Genomic DNA, 15,854 nt, shown 5'->3' on the forward strand with positions numbered 1-15,854 from the left:
ATGTATGCATAAATTTTTGTATGGGAAAAAATTTTTAAAGAATTCAAAAGGTGTATGTAAGTAAATTACAGCTCAATATGGAGTTTTGAAAAAATTAATCAAAAGACATACAAGGGTATACTATGAAAAGTCTCCCCCTCACCCCTAAGCCCAGTCCCCTACACCCTCAGAAGCAATGAACGTATAAAGTATCCTTTAAATTCCTCTCTATTCTATTTGTTTTTTTAGTTCAAGTAGCTCAGGATTCCTGCAATCAGTTTCATCTTTCCGTTGTATGTTTTTACAAATACATGTGTGTGTATACGTGTCCTCCTTTTACACAAGTGTTAAAATACTTCGCATTCTGTTCTGTATCTTGAATTTTAAATAATTTATTTTGGTGATCATTCCATATATCAGTACCTGAAGAGTTCCTTTACTTATCTTTTTATATGGATGTAACTTAACTTATTTAATAAGTCCCCTATTTTTGCACTTCTAGGTTGCTTCCAAAGGAACCCTGGTGGCACAATGGTTAAGTGCTTGGCTGCTAAATGAAAGACTGGCAGTTTGAACTCACCCAGCAGCTCTGAAGGAGAAAGACCCGGTGATCTGCTCCCATAAGGATTACAGCCTAGAAAACTCTACGGGACAGTTCTACTCTGTCACGTGGGATCACTGTGAGTCGAAATCGACTTGACAACACCTAACAACAAGGTTGCTTCCTCTCGTTATTACAAGGAATGCTGCAAGTAATAACCTTGCATAAACATCAGGTAGCATTTGTACAAGTGTAACTGGAAAATAAACACCTAGAAGCAGAACTGCTCAGTTGCAGGGTAAGTGCACTGTAATTTGGCTAGATGCTGAAATATTGCCATATTCAGTGTCTGTGCCAGTAATGTATTATTGTTGGTTGCCATTGAGTTGGCTCTGATTCAAAGGCCACCTCATGTATAACAGAACAAAACGTTACCTGGTCCTGGGCCATCTTCATGATCATTGGTGTTGTGGCTGTTGTGCCAATCAATCTCATTGAGGGTTTCCCTCATTTTCACTGGCCCCCTACTTTACCAACTATGATGTCCTTTTCTAGCAACTGGTCTTTCCTAATGTACAAAGTAAGTGAGGTGTGTCCAAAAAGAGTGAGTGCAGTGTAACAAATTACTTAATATGGCCCTTCTACCAAGTCTATGTAACTCCCACCAAATGACTGGGTGGGACTATGCAAATGAGGTATATGGAACCTTAATGAGGGGATTGGTCAGTTTTGCCATCCCACTAGGCTTAAAGGGAGACACTGAGATAGAGTCAGAGCTGTAGCGCAGAAGACAGAGAGTGAGAGCTTAAGACCAGAACACACGAGTAGACAGCATGGTATGCTTGCCTCCAGTGATCACCAGGGTTCACTCAGTGAGTGGAAGTAGGGGAAGTGGAGCAGTGAAGAGACAGGATGAGTTTGGATATATTCCGTTGGCACCCAGTGACCTAGCCTATGGGGGCTAAGGATGAGAAAAAGAGAGAGAGGGAGAAAGGGTCGGCTGGTCAGAAGTGCAGGGAGTTGTGTGGACTCCTGAGCTTATGGGTGGTGCCCGTTGACCTAGCCCCTATGGGGCTATGAAACAGAGAGAGAAGGGGCTGTAAGGCCTGAAGTGCAGGGAAATGGGTGTGAACTCCCAAGGCCATAGCTGGTACCCACTGTGACCTAGCTTGGGTGGCTAGGGATGAGCTGACCAGAACCCGATCAAATGAAGAGAAAGATGTTTGACACTGTGAGCTGGTGTAGGCTGCTGCAATTTGATGGCTTGCTCTAGACTGGACTTTGCTTATGGATGCAGATGCTCTAAGTTCCAACTGGAATAGAAGACTCTTAAGATAAAAGAACATGCTTTGTCTCCTTAGAGTACTGGTGGGACTATGCAGATGAGGTGTATGGATCCCTAATGAGGGGACTGGTCAGTTTTGCCATCCCATTAGGTTTAAACGGAGACAGGGCGGTGGGGAGAGGGAGAGTCGGCGCTGTAACAAGGAAGACAGAGAAGGACAGCTGTAGCACCAGATACAGCAAGCAGCAGCAGCAGAGCAGAGAAATCGTGGCAGAAGAACCAGGAGACTGGCAGGAGACCAACAGGAGATGGTGTGATGGGGCTTGCTAGTGGAGTAGGGTCATTCCAGGCACTTGGTAGAGCTAGGTCTGCCGACCCACAGAGCTAGAGCTGAGCGCCTTCAGGTCTAGGTTTACTGGCGGAGTGGTGTGCCTCTGGGCACTTATCAGCAGAGCTAAAAGAGCTTTGTAACACTTGCCTGAGCAGGGCAGAGGCCGGGCCAAGTGGCCGAGGGACCAAGGGCCAGGGAGATACCTGCCTGCAGGCACAGCTGAGAAGAGGCCATCCTGATCAAAGAACTATATACTGAGCATTCCTGAACTAGAATTGTAACCTGTTACTTCCCTAATAAACCCTGTAACTGTTGAGTATGGTCTGTATGTCACCATTGCAACGAATTACTGAATGTAGCAGAGAAGTAGAAAGTGTCATGGGGGGGATGGGTGGAGTCAGGACTGGTAAAGATGGCAGAGAGAGGAGGTATGTCTGACCTCCACCTCATAGCAATCAGCCTTGGGCTGTTGATCTTGATTCTCCTTCTCTCCTTCCCCCTTGTGAAGTTAGAGGAGTTCAGATGCCTCCATCAGGCCATTTTTACAGTAAACCAAAGTCTCACCATCCCAGCTACTAAGGATAATTCTGGTTGTCTTTCTTCTAAGACTAATTTTTTTGTTTTTCTGGCAGTCCACGGTATGTTCAGTATTCTTTACCAACACAATTCAAATGTACTGATTCTTCCTGTCTTCCTTTTCCACTGTCCTGCTTTTACATGCATACAAGGTGGCTAAAGAAATCATGGCTTGGGTCAGATGCACCTTAGTCATCAAAGCAACATCTTTGCTTTTAAAAACTTTAAAGAGGTCTTTTGCAACAGATCTGCCCAACACAGTATGTCATTTGATTTCTTGACTGCTGCTTCCATGGATGTTAATTGTTGATCCAAGGAGAATAAAATCATTTGGCAACATCAACTTTTTCTCCATTTATCATAATGTTGTAAGGATTTTTGTTTTCTTCACATTCAGGTGTAATCCATACTGAATAACTTTGTCCTTCATCAGTAAGTGCTTCAAGTCATCTTCATTTTTGGCAAGCAAGGCTGTGTCACCTGCATTTCTCAGGTTGTTAATGCGTTTTCCTCCAATCCTGATGTTGCATTCTTCTTCATATACTCCAGCTTCCTGAATTATTTGCTCAGCATACAACTGAATAAATAAAGTGAAAGGATACAACCCTGCTGCAAACCTTTTCTAATTCTGAACCATACAATATCCTCTTGTTCCGTTTGAATATAACTGTGTTGGCAATGGGGTAATGAAAACCTTGATCCATGTACAGGTTTCGCATGAGCATAACTTTTCTAGAATTCTCAATCTTTGCAATGTTATCGATAATTTGGTATAATTCACACAGTTGAATGCCTTCACATAGTTGATAAAACACGGGTATACATCTTTCTAGTATTCTCCGCTTTCCCGCTTTCAGCTAAGATCCATCTGACATCAGCAATGGTATCACTCATTTCACACCCTCTTCTGAATCTCGTTTGATCTTCTGTCTGCAGCTGTTTTTAAATTATCTTCTGCTTGTATCATACTAATGACAGAGTCTGACAATTTTCACATTCCGTTTGACCACCTTTCTTTGAAACGGGCACAAATACGGCTCTCTTCCGGTTGGTTGGGCAAGCAGCTGTCATCCACATTTCTAGAAATAGACAAATGAGTACTTCCAGCATTGCATTCGTTTACTGAAGTAGCTCAACTGGTATTGCCAATTCCTGGAGCCTTGATTTTGCCAATGCCTTCAGTGCAGCTTTAACTTCTTTCAGTACAAGTGGTTCTTAATCATATGCTACCTCCTGAGATGGTTGCGTGTTAATCAACTCTTTTTGTTACAGTGACTGTGTATTCCCTCTATTGTCTTTTGATGTTTCTGTATCATTCTTTTTTTTTGCCCATAGAATCCTTTAGTAATGCAACTGAAGTACTGCATTACCTCCTTCGCAACTGAAGTAATGAAAAACTGAAGTAATATATTAGGATATCTGTTTCCCATATACCACTGCCAACACAGTTTTATTACCAAACCTTGAATAATGAAAACTGAAAAATGGTATCACCGGGTGGTTTTACTGTGCATTTCTTCCCATGGGTGAAGCTGGACATTTTTCATATATTTAACAACTATGATTTCCTTTTCTATAAATTGTCTTTTATATCCCTTGCTCAATTCTATGCTGGGTGGTTGGGCTTTTTCTTATTGATTACTGGAACTATTTATATAACTCAAAATACATATGAATTGCATACTGATCACTAATTTTTAAAACTGTTTTACCAAAGTATAATATACATACACAAAGTGTATGTAAGTATACAGCTCAATGAATTTTCACTATCTGAACACATCTGTGTAACGAACACCCCAGATCAAGAAACAGAACACTGCCAGCACCCAAAAAACCCCTCAATCTTCCTTCGAGTTACTCCCTGCCCATCCAAAGATAACAACTATCCTTACTTCTTACTCCATGGATCAGTTGTGCATTTCCTTTAACTTTATAAATACAATTATATAGTCTACCTTAATATCTTAGCATCTGCTGCAATATCTGCAGCACTATGCCTGCCTTATTTCACTCAACACACTTGTGAGAGCCATCTGTGTTGCTGTGAGTGTCCGTGTACCACACGTTCCCACTGCTATGTAGCATTCCAATGCATGAATAAACACAACCCACTCAACTGCAGATGGGCATCTGGAAGGTTTCCAATTTAGGGACTGATAAGAAAAATACTGCAATAAATATTTTAGTGTATGTCTTTTGGTGAATATATACACCCTATCCACTGAGTATATACTTAGGTGTAGAATTACTGGGTCATAAATTATGAAATTCATAAAATTCATCTTTACAAGACACTGCCGAACAGGTTTCTAAAATGGCTATACAATTTACATTTCCACCAGCAACATATAAGAATTCCACAACTAAGTGGAAAAAGTCCATATCCACCATTCCATCTGTACCCTCATTGTACTTTCTAAATCAAAATACTATTGAACAAGTTCTCCTTGGAGTTCTACTGTCCTATGGCCACCATATTCTATTTTCTTCTTATATCTCAGATGCTGTTTTAATGACCCTAATCTAATGTCAGCTCTGATGGCTTAGTGGGTAACAGCTTGGCTGCTAATCAAAAGGGCAGCAGTTCAAATCCACCAGCCGCTCCTTGGAAACCCTATGGGGCAATTCTACCCTGTCCTATAGGGTCACTATGAGTCGAAATCAACTCGACGGCACCTAACAACAACAACAATCTAATGTCTGCTCTGAAATGCAGAAGTCACAAAGAATGCGTCATCAAATACCTTGTGATCTTATTCTCGATGGCTTCATCTATTAAAATTTAAACTACCACGTCTATGTACATTATTCCTAAAAATGTTATCTCTAACATTTCTAACCCTTATTTCCAACTACTGAATATTTCCATCTCAAGCCACAATCATCCAAAAATCTAATTTCTCAATTTCCCCCTCGAGAAATGGTACTGTCATTTTCCCAAGTAATTCAGGCCACAACCCTCAATCTTTTCTTGTCTCTCTACTATCCCGATACCCAGCCACCGAACCCTATCCATTCTACTTCGTGTCCTACATCAGCCACTTTCTTTTATTTCTCACTGTGACACCTGGCTTACTATAACATCCTAATGATCAACGCCAGAAGAAAGTTCACAAACCAAAGGAAAAACAAGCAAGACTTCAGTGACTCCCTACTGCTGACCATGCAAGCCTCAACTCTTGGCATGGTATCAAAGCTCTACCCACTCCCCAGCCCTAGTTCACGTCTTCAGCTTTATGTCTTCATCTCTTATCTTGCCATAAATGCCAGCCACATTGGACTACTTACCATTCTCAAAACATGCCCATGCTTTCCCACCTCGGTCTCTTTTCATTGGGTGTTCCATTTGGAATTTCTCATGCCCACAAATGTTTATCTGTTGAAATTCTACCACAAAAGTCAGCTCCTATACTAAATTCTTCTGCTACCCACTCATGCAAAAGATCTTTCTCCCTCCTCTGAACTCCAAAAACATTTGGCTTGTCTCTCATGATGCTTATCATTGTATTCTGTATTCTTATCTTATTCTTCTTATTTGATTGACAGTTTCTTAAGGACTGCAATAATGCCTTATTCATTTCTGTACTTCACATCAGTGGGCATTTAGAAGCTTAGTACAAGCAGCAGTTTAAAAAAAAAAAAGCTTCCTCTGGCACCTTAAACCAAAAAAAACACCCAAACCCACTGTCGTCGAGTTAAAAATAAGACTGAGCTTGACAGTCCCAAGTGCCTATCCTCGTTTGAGGTTACAGAGGTGCTCAGGTACTGGGGGCCTCTGTGGCACAGCAATGCCTCCACAGACTAAGGCTTAAAATGCCATGCAACAGCATCTGCAGACCTCATCCAGTTTATATCTCCACTGTCAAAGGTTCTGCTAATCAACAGATGTACTTGTTTCTTCTAATGCTCTCATTCTTTGAGAATTATGTTATCTTTTTTGTCACTTTTCTATCACACTTCTTAGCTTTTACTCCAAATGGACTGCCTTTTGTAATCACTTGTTTATCAGAATACTTTTTGTTCAGGATAGAATTTGAAACGTGACTAAGTAAGCCCTAAAGTCCCTTCCAATTCTGTAATACTGTGACTAAAGGAGAAGTGTAGAATGTTATTCTGACCCCCTGTCCTGATAAAGGAAAAAGCTCAATGCATTCTACAGAATTAAGACTGACTCAACCCTTTGCTCCTATAAACAGAAATGAGTATTTATATATTATATATTCCAGAAGGGATTTGATGTGGCTGACCAATATATACAGGGTCATTTCAGAAACACCATTGAAAACAGGGTAAATTTATCAATAAACTTACAACCAGATCTGAAGTCTTCATTCTCATTCATCTCATCAGTTAGAGACACATTTAAATCTTGCTCTTTATTAAATGATGTATAATAAGCAAGATCAGTTACCCATTTGCCCTCTTCATTTTGATAGACCACACTCTGTGGCAGATCCATTTCTAAAAAACAAAATATTAAAAAATATCCAATGATACATGTAACATATAAAACGATATAGCATTCTCAAATATTTTTTTCTACTTGACTGTCTTAGTTATCAACAGTGTTAAAGAGTGCCAACAACTAGTTAGAAAAAGGAAAATCTATTTCCCCAAAAGAAAAGCCACCCTGAATCACAGTAAAAGTCTACAATAGAGAATAAGGGAGAAAGGAAAAGAAGCCAAGGACTTAGAAAGGTACATTTCTACTACACCTCTGATTAAAGATGGCATTTTTGAGCTACAATTGTCCTGTACTAATACATTTTAAAATCTTTCAAATCTACAAAACATTTGATATTTCACTACAAAATTATGCAAAGTTCATGTGAAAATACATTCTACCCAAAACATACAAACACTTTCTGTATTTCTTTACTTCTATTTAAAAGAAAAAAAAAATACCACCACTTACGGTCTTTACTCTTTTCAATGGACTCGTAACAGTCACATGTTCGCCTTTCAGTGGCTGGTGACCACAGAATATCAGTGGACTTAATCCCATTGTCATCAACAGGCTTCAAAGATGTTATATCCACATTTTTTTTATTGGACACTCTGGGAGTCTCAGGGTGTAAACATCCATCCAGGTGCAAAACTGCTTCTGAATCTGATGCCAAATGCTTATTTTGATGCAGAGACTCTGCCCCCTGCTTCAAGGGCCCAGTCAAGCCCAAATCACCCTTCTCAGCATTTGTGTCATGAAAATAAACAGGGTTAAGTTTCACATCAGTAGCCCTGCTAGTCTTCACCAGAACTTCATCTCTTGTGCTTTCCTTTAAAAATCATAATAGAGTAGCAGTAAATCTTGTGTTTTTCATGACTAATTCTAAAATTTTATGGGAAAAAATTACACAGTTGGTATAAAATGTTATATATAATGAAAACATAGACTACATAGTATTCAGTGTATTCTAAACTATATATGAACCAACATTATCTAATTTATCTAAACCAAAATTTAGAATGTGGTCATAGCAAATGCATACATCAATATTTAGACACCAAAACCTGGTCCTATGTGCCCATTACACTAAAGGAAATTAGAAATATTAGTGTAATTTTAACAATTATCACTAAAAGTGTCTACAAGGTTAGTAAGCCCCGTTAGTACAACCAGCATCACTAACATTAATATGAGTAAGTCAACGAACGCACAGATATTAACTCTTCTAACAGGTGTGAAATAGCATATACTACTAGTATATTACTTTGATGAGGCCAACAACAATTTCATCAGACACTTCAAATTAAGCCACGCTTCCAACACGATTTCACAAACGGCACTTCTTAGTCTTTCCAAAAATGACAACTGCTGGGAAGGGGCTCAAATGCCTGGAATAGTCTTTCCAAATATTCAGCTACTATCATTCTTTCAAGTGCCAATAAAACCTGCAACTGCAATCTTTTCCGTTATGATGAGACAAGTGGTGACAAAAATAGCCTTACAGGCAAAGTTTTAAAGTTAAAATACTAAAAGAAGATAATGCTGTATTACAAAAAAAAAAAGTTGACTTTGGGATAAGGAAGTCATAGGCTCAAATCCTAGTACCACTACCTTATATCAAAATAAATTCCAAATGGCTTAAAAATTTAGATATAAAAGTATTAGGAAAAAATACAGATGAATAGCTTTATATTCTTCAGTAAATAACAGTATAGTGAGTTAAACTGTACTCCCCAAAAAGATATGTCTCAGTCCTAATCCCAAATACCTGTGAATGTGACCCTATTTGGGAACAGGGTCTTTGCAGATGCAATTAAGGATCTCAAGATGGCATCACAAAGTAGTGGGACCCTAAATCCAATGACTGGTGTCCTCACAAGAGAAAGTAGAGGGAGATTTGGGACAGAGACACCGAGGGGAAGGCCATGTGAAGATGGGGACGAAGACAGTATGCTGCCACAAGATAAGCAATGCCAGAAGCCACCAGAAGCTGGAAGAGGTAAGGAAGGATTCCTTGATTTTGAACTTCTGGCCTCTAGAGCTGTGAGAGAATAAATTTCTGTTGCTGTAAATCACCAAGTTTGTGGAAATTTTCTACAGCAACCACATGAAACTAATTCAAACACTAAAGCTAAAACCCGTAAAGATCATCATATCTCCTTAACTTAAAGAGCTTGTAGGAGTCCTGGGTAGTACAAACGGTTAACACACTCAGCTGCTAATCAAAAATTTGGGGGTTTGAGTCCACCCAGAGGTGCCTCAGAAGAAAGACTTGGCAATCTACCTCTAAAAAAATCAGCCATGGAAAACCGTGTGGAGCACAGTTCTATTCTGACACAGATGGGGTCACCATGAGTCGGAGTTGACTCGACAGCAACTGATACTGGAGAGAGCCTGAAAAATCAATATTTAAAATGTGAATACCCCAAAAGAAAAAAAGGTAAAGGAGACAAATAAATACTATTTAAAACTAGATACACCTACTCCTCACTTGCCAACATAGTTAGGTTCCAAAGACCAGGTCATTATGCAAAATTCACAAAATGGAAGATGACTACATCATTACATAGCTGCCAAATTATATCATTACATAACTGTTAAACCACTGAGAATCACAGTCCAGCCAAGGTGACACATAACCTTAACCATCACAGCCAGCGTTACTCTCGCCTCGCACCTCGGCGTTTGTTACTGTTGGACGTACATCATCGATATGCAAAATAGTCGGATAGTAGATTTTTTACTACTGTTATAGATGCAAAATGTTGGATGACAACATAGCTGATAAGTGAGGAGCAGGTGTAATCGTTTTTCATATATGACACTAGCAAAGATTAAAAAGAACCAAAATATGAGAAACTAGCTTTCTCCCCCATAAACAACTTAAAAGAATCTTGAATACAAAGAATGCAGTTGTTCTGTTAGTTTTTAAGCCTAAATACAGGGCTTTGTTTACACTTTAACAGTGTAACACTCTGAGCAAAACTAAGGAGTTAGGAAGTGTGAAAAGGGGGAAAAAAAGGCATTCCAAGTTCTCCTAAGAGGTAGGATTTCAAGAGGAGGTAATAAAAGTACTCTACAGTTCTCACCTTACTGGGCTACAAGGGAAGCAAGAAGGGCAACAGAGTATCTTGAGGGAGTAAGAGTGCATCTTGGGAGGGAAAGAGTTGGTATCGTCTCAAACAGTAGTTGAGAAATAAATGTCTGATAATGAATAAAGAGAAAGAAAGGCTACCCTCCAAAGAAAAGAAGAACAGCATACTTCATAAAATCTAATCATTAATTTTAAGATATGTCATTATTTTATGTACCACTAAGGAAGAGAAATTTAAGCTATGACACACTAGAAACATACTGATTTCAGAAGTATTAAAATACGCAAAAAAATATATATCTTAGAATCAATAAAAAGTGACAAAAAAACTTCCAAATAAACAAAGAAGAAAAATAGGAGGTGAAGGGAAAGGGTAGATTCACACAATAAAAAATTTGGAAATGAAAAACAAACTGAAGTAAACAAAACAAAACAAAAAATCAAGAATATCAATAATTACACTAAACGTGAAAGGATTAATTTGTTCAGGCAACTTCTCGATAAGTAAAATATTCCAGTATATAATAAAGCACTATACTGTAGAATACAATTGCTGAATAGAAGTTTAGATAAATTAATACAGTCTAGAGTTATTAAGGAGCCCTGGTGGTACAGTGGTTAAGAGCTCGACTGCCAACCAAAAGGTTGGCAGTTGAAATCCACCAGCCGCTCCTTGGAGACCCTATGAGGGAGCTCTACTCTGATCTATAGGATTGCCATCAGTTGGAACTGACTTGACAGCAAGGGTTTTGGTTTTGGTCTTAGTTTAGGGTTATTAAAAGGAGACCCTGGGTGGCACAAACAGTTAAGTGCTTGACTACGAGCTGAAAGGGTGGCAATTCGAACCCACCCAGAGGTGCCTCAGAAGTCAGGTCTGCTGATCTGCCTCTGAAAAGTCACAGCCTTGAAAACTCTATGAATCAGTTCTACTCGGCATACCTGGGGGGACTGCTATGAGTTGGAATCGACTTGACAGCAACTAACAACAACATTTATTGAAAAGCAACCAGGAACTTGATCTAACACTTGAAAGATGGTTATAATCTGTATTGGGGAAAGAGAGGAGAGGAAAAGTAGGAAAAATTTGTAAAAGAAATGTAAATGAGAAACCCAGGTAATATGGAGTTAAATTATACAGCACCTTAAGGACTACTGAAACATAGAAACGTAGAAAATATCATAATCACCGTAACAAGATTAACCTGGCAGTGGCAAGTAATGACAAGAGTCGTAAAAACACTGCAGATGAGGAAATAAACGAAAGGTGGTATTAAGCACCTTGAACTTGAATAGTGGTAAAGGAAATACACAGAAAAGGGTATATCTAAGACACAGTCTTGAGGAAATACTACTGGGATTCAGCTTCTCAGTACCTGACCTTTATCTTCCTTAAAATGACAATCCCATAACCTGTTGCTTTAATGCACTCAAAGGATTATTGTGAGGATAAAATGACTGTCTACATACAAAAGCAAGCAGCACTGGTCACACGATGATTAGCTGCTTGGCTGCTAACCGAAAGGTTGGAGGTTCAAACCTACCCAGTGGCCCCATGGGAGACAGACCTGGCGATCTACTCCCATAAAGATTACACCTTAGAAAATCCTATGGGGCAATTTGACTGTCACATGGGGTCACTATGAGTCAAAAATCAACTCAACAGCACACAACAACATATATACATACGCACATACACAAAAGGGGACAAAGGAGAGTAAGAGTCAAGAATGACTACAAGTTTCAAGTACAGGAGAGTTGGGGTACCATTAACAAACAGAAAAAACTGAAATCATAAAAAGCAATTTTTTTGAGCAAGGTAAAAATCAGTTTGCATGTTTTATGTAATGGCTGGACATGGAGCTAAAGAACTTTTCAAATGAATAATCTAAATGCAAGTCATTATTTAAATTTAAGAAAATGTGCAACTGTGTACTACATATCATCTTAGTGATACATACAAACACACACACAAACTTTCTCAGTAGTGATTTTTATCTTCTTTATACTTTGTCTATTTTCCAGAAATCAACGTAATTGTTGCTTCGAAAAAGAACTCACATCATACAAACACAAAATTTTCATGGAAAATTTAAAGAAAATGCATATAAACTTACTCTGCCATGATATGGAACAATACCCTTCAAACTTTCTGCCCCTCTTTTCTCTTTTTCAATTCTCCAGGTACTAGAGGAAAATGGGAACACACCATCTACATGCCTTCTACTATCTCCAGTTCCTACAGAATTATCTGAAAATAAAAGAACTAAAAAAATTAATGAAGCAATGTCAAAACTTAGTAATCTATAATTGTTTCTTGCTATTCAAATTATTTCATGTAAACTTAATACTTAGCATTCATATGACAAATTTAGTAATTTGCATAGAACAGAAAGTAAGCATCAGTAGGAGGCAATAGTAAACATGGTAAACTGCTACCATACAAAGATAGCTCATTTCTAATTCTCAGATGTCTGAGTAGAATACAATCCAACACTTCAACCAAGCAATATATAGTACACTATTTCTAGTAACACCAATTTACTCAGGTATCTCTATTAATAGCACTTTTGAAAAGTTTTAGACTGTTTAAAGATTTGAGGGGATACAGTAGGGGGAGAATAAGACCACCCGAGTTGTGTCACATAATGTCCCTCCACACCAAGGGGTCATTCTGTCCAGAGTTTCTCATAACATGGCTGCAGCATTTCCATCTGTTGGTCACACCCTACCTCCCACAGAAACTGTAAACCACTGTAGGAGACAGAAGGCTCCAGACTTAAAGTCTGGCCTCTAGTTACTTCTTCCATTATTACCCATCTTGCCCACATGTTCCAGTTTGTTTCTCAGAGGCTGGCAGATCCAGACACACAACTAACTGTATGATGGACTCAAGGGGAGACTCCCAACAACGTCCCAGCAGAGTTGCCAGCCTACCCGGGTTTGTTGAGATGCATTATTTTCCAACTGAATCATGGAAAGTGCCTGCTCATTCTCTACTCTGCCATTTGTTCATCTTTATTGCTGAATGGTATTTTATTATATGGATATAGCACACATTTATTTAATGTTCACTGGTTGATCAATTTTCGGATTGTTGCCTGTTTTGGATCCCTGTGAATACTGCGCTATGAACATTTGCATCAAATACTTTATGCAGATTTATTTATTTTTCTTAGCCAGATATGTAGGAGTATAATTTCTGGGATATATGATATTAATTTTTTTAAGAAACTGCTCAACAGTTTTCCAACATCTCTGTACTATTATATATTCTCCTTGCATTGTATGAGGGTCCCAGTTTCTCCACATACTCACTAATTCTTGATATTGCTGAACTTTTATATTGTATTCCAGAGGGGTTGTAAACCCTATTGCCGTCGAGTCAATTCCAACTCATAGCAACCCTATAGAACAGAGTAAAACTGCACCATAGAGTTTCCAAGGAGTGCCTGGTGGATTCAAACCACCAACCTTTTGGTTAGCAGCTATAGCTCTTAACCACTACGTCACCAGGAAACTCCTGGTGGGTTTCCAGAGGGTGTGTAGTGGTACATAATTGTGGTTTAAATTTGCATTGCTCTGATGACTACTGATGTTGAGAATCTTTTAATGTGTTTATTACCCATTTGGTATTTTATTTGTTAAAATGTCTACTCCTCTATTTTGCCTGTTTCGTTAACTGTCTTCCTATTTATGAATTGTGAGGCTTTCTTATACATTGTAGGTATAAGACATATTTTATTCTAGTCCATTATGGCTTCTCTTTTAATTTTCTTATGATGTAATTTGATGAATAAATGATTTTAATTTTAATGAAAAAAAAAAAGATTTGAGGGGACCGAAGGGTTAAAATATACTAAATCATACCAAAGAAATTTTTTTTTTTAATGTAAAGTCAAGCACAGAATTTAAAAACCAAGGAATCATATGCCAATACTTACTGGTCCCAGGCAGACAAACAACAGGGCCTTCCTGAGACTCTTTGTGGCTCATTTCAGAATTTCCTGCAGCTTGTGAGGCAAGGGAGGTCAGAGAGCTATTATTTTCTGATTGAGATCTACAGGTTAGGCTACTGTTCTCATTTACCTGTTGAAAAAATATTTTAACTCTATTAACTTTTCAAATTAGTAATAAACCTTTTGAGGGGGAGACAGTGGAAAGGGAGCAGAGAATTTCTGCTTTATGGAAGGATGCCAACTAATACATGTAGAAGGAACTAGAAAGACCACCATCACAGCCACTAATGTAACAACTCTTTCAGGGAAGCCTCCACAATTATACTCAAACTGTTTCCTGAAAGGCTGGTGGGGAATGGTATGCTTACATGATCTCACCATAACATCCCACAAATTACTTATTAATAACAAAGTGGGAAAGGTTCCTTCACCAGGAGACATCTGGCTGATACTACCTTAATCAAGTGTTATCAAACATGGCATCACCTACAGTGGGACAGACATGGTGTGTCTCCTGATGTGATGCAATGACAAGTACACAGTACTGCCTACATTTACTTCACTCTCATCATGAAGGAAAAGAGCATTCAGATATACCTAGATTATAGGTCATTCTACAAAACATTGGGCCTAGATTACTACAAAAAGTTTAATTTCATGAAAGAACCACTCCAAATTAAAAAAGAATAAAGAGACAAGACAATCAAATTGAAGTCTAATCCATGATTAAATCCTGGATCAAAATAAATAAATAAATTTAAAAAAGGACATTTTTGGGGACAACTGGGTACATTTGAATATGGATTGTATTATTAATTAAAATTACTGTATCAAAGTTAAATACGCTGAAGTGATAACAGAATTGTGATTATGTAGAAAAATGTCCTTATTTGCAAGAAATAAATTAAGTATTGGGAGGACATATCATAATAGCTACAAGTTTGAAATAAGTCAAGGAGAAAAAAGTGTATTTATGGAGGGAGAAAGAAAATACAATTGCAGCAAAATGTTAACAATTGGTTAATCTGGATAAGAACTATACAGATATTCATTATACTAGTCTTTCATTTTTTTGTAGGTGAGGGAAAGGTAAGAGAAAGTAGGAAAGGCTGGGAAAGGTATTTCTAATCAACCCATATCTGAAAAAAAATAGAGTCCAAAGAAAATGAAAGGCTTAAATAATTAAATTACTTAAAATCAATTAATTTGATTACTGGTTCAATGAGACCAGTAATAATTTTCTAAAGTCAAATCTCTGAAAAAACCATAAAGACTGGAACATACCTGACTATGATCACTTGTAGGTAACTTAAAATGATTTTCTGCAATTTCGTGTCCTTCTATGTCTTCATATATCATTCCTGGAATTGTCAGTTGTTCAAAATAGGCCTCCAAATGATCATCATAAAACTCTTCATCATCAATATCATCATCTATTGATAAAATGAAGGGGAAAAAATAGGCTTTAAAGTAGTCAAGAAGGCTAATAAAACACGAATGGGTCAATGGTCTATGTATTCTTGTTTTAACATTTGAGGTTAAAAAAACTCTTAAAAGCGTAGTCGATGTCACTGAACTGTGCACGCAGAAATTTTTGAAATGGTGTATCTTTGGCTATGTATATTTTCACCAAAAAAAAAAA

At 38.1% G+C, this 15,854-nt stretch overlaps 1 protein-coding gene across 1 annotated transcript in view; it reads right to left on the minus strand.

The window, feature by feature from the left end:
- CEP192 (centrosomal protein 192) overlaps nucleotides 1-15,854 on the minus strand; it is a 193,928-nt gene that overhangs the window by 106,754 nt on the left and 71,320 nt on the right. Inside the window, exons 7-11 of the mRNA XM_023724815.1 lie at nucleotides 15,497-15,645; nucleotides 14,198-14,342; nucleotides 12,371-12,504; nucleotides 7,631-7,991; nucleotides 7,027-7,176 (exon numbers count right to left, since the gene is read on the minus strand). Of these exons, the coding sequence (XP_023580583.1) occupies nucleotides 7,027-7,176; nucleotides 7,631-7,991; nucleotides 12,371-12,504; nucleotides 14,198-14,342; nucleotides 15,497-15,645 (939 nt within the window). The remainder of the gene's footprint in view (nucleotides 1-7,026; nucleotides 7,177-7,630; nucleotides 7,992-12,370; nucleotides 12,505-14,197; nucleotides 14,343-15,496; nucleotides 15,646-15,854) is intronic.

This window comes from Trichechus manatus, unplaced genomic scaffold (assembly GCF_000243295.1).
Source record: "Trichechus manatus latirostris isolate Lorelei unplaced genomic scaffold, TriManLat1.0 scaffold00262, whole genome shotgun sequence".
Classification (NCBI taxonomy): Eukaryota; Metazoa; Chordata; class Mammalia; order Sirenia; family Trichechidae; genus Trichechus; species Trichechus manatus.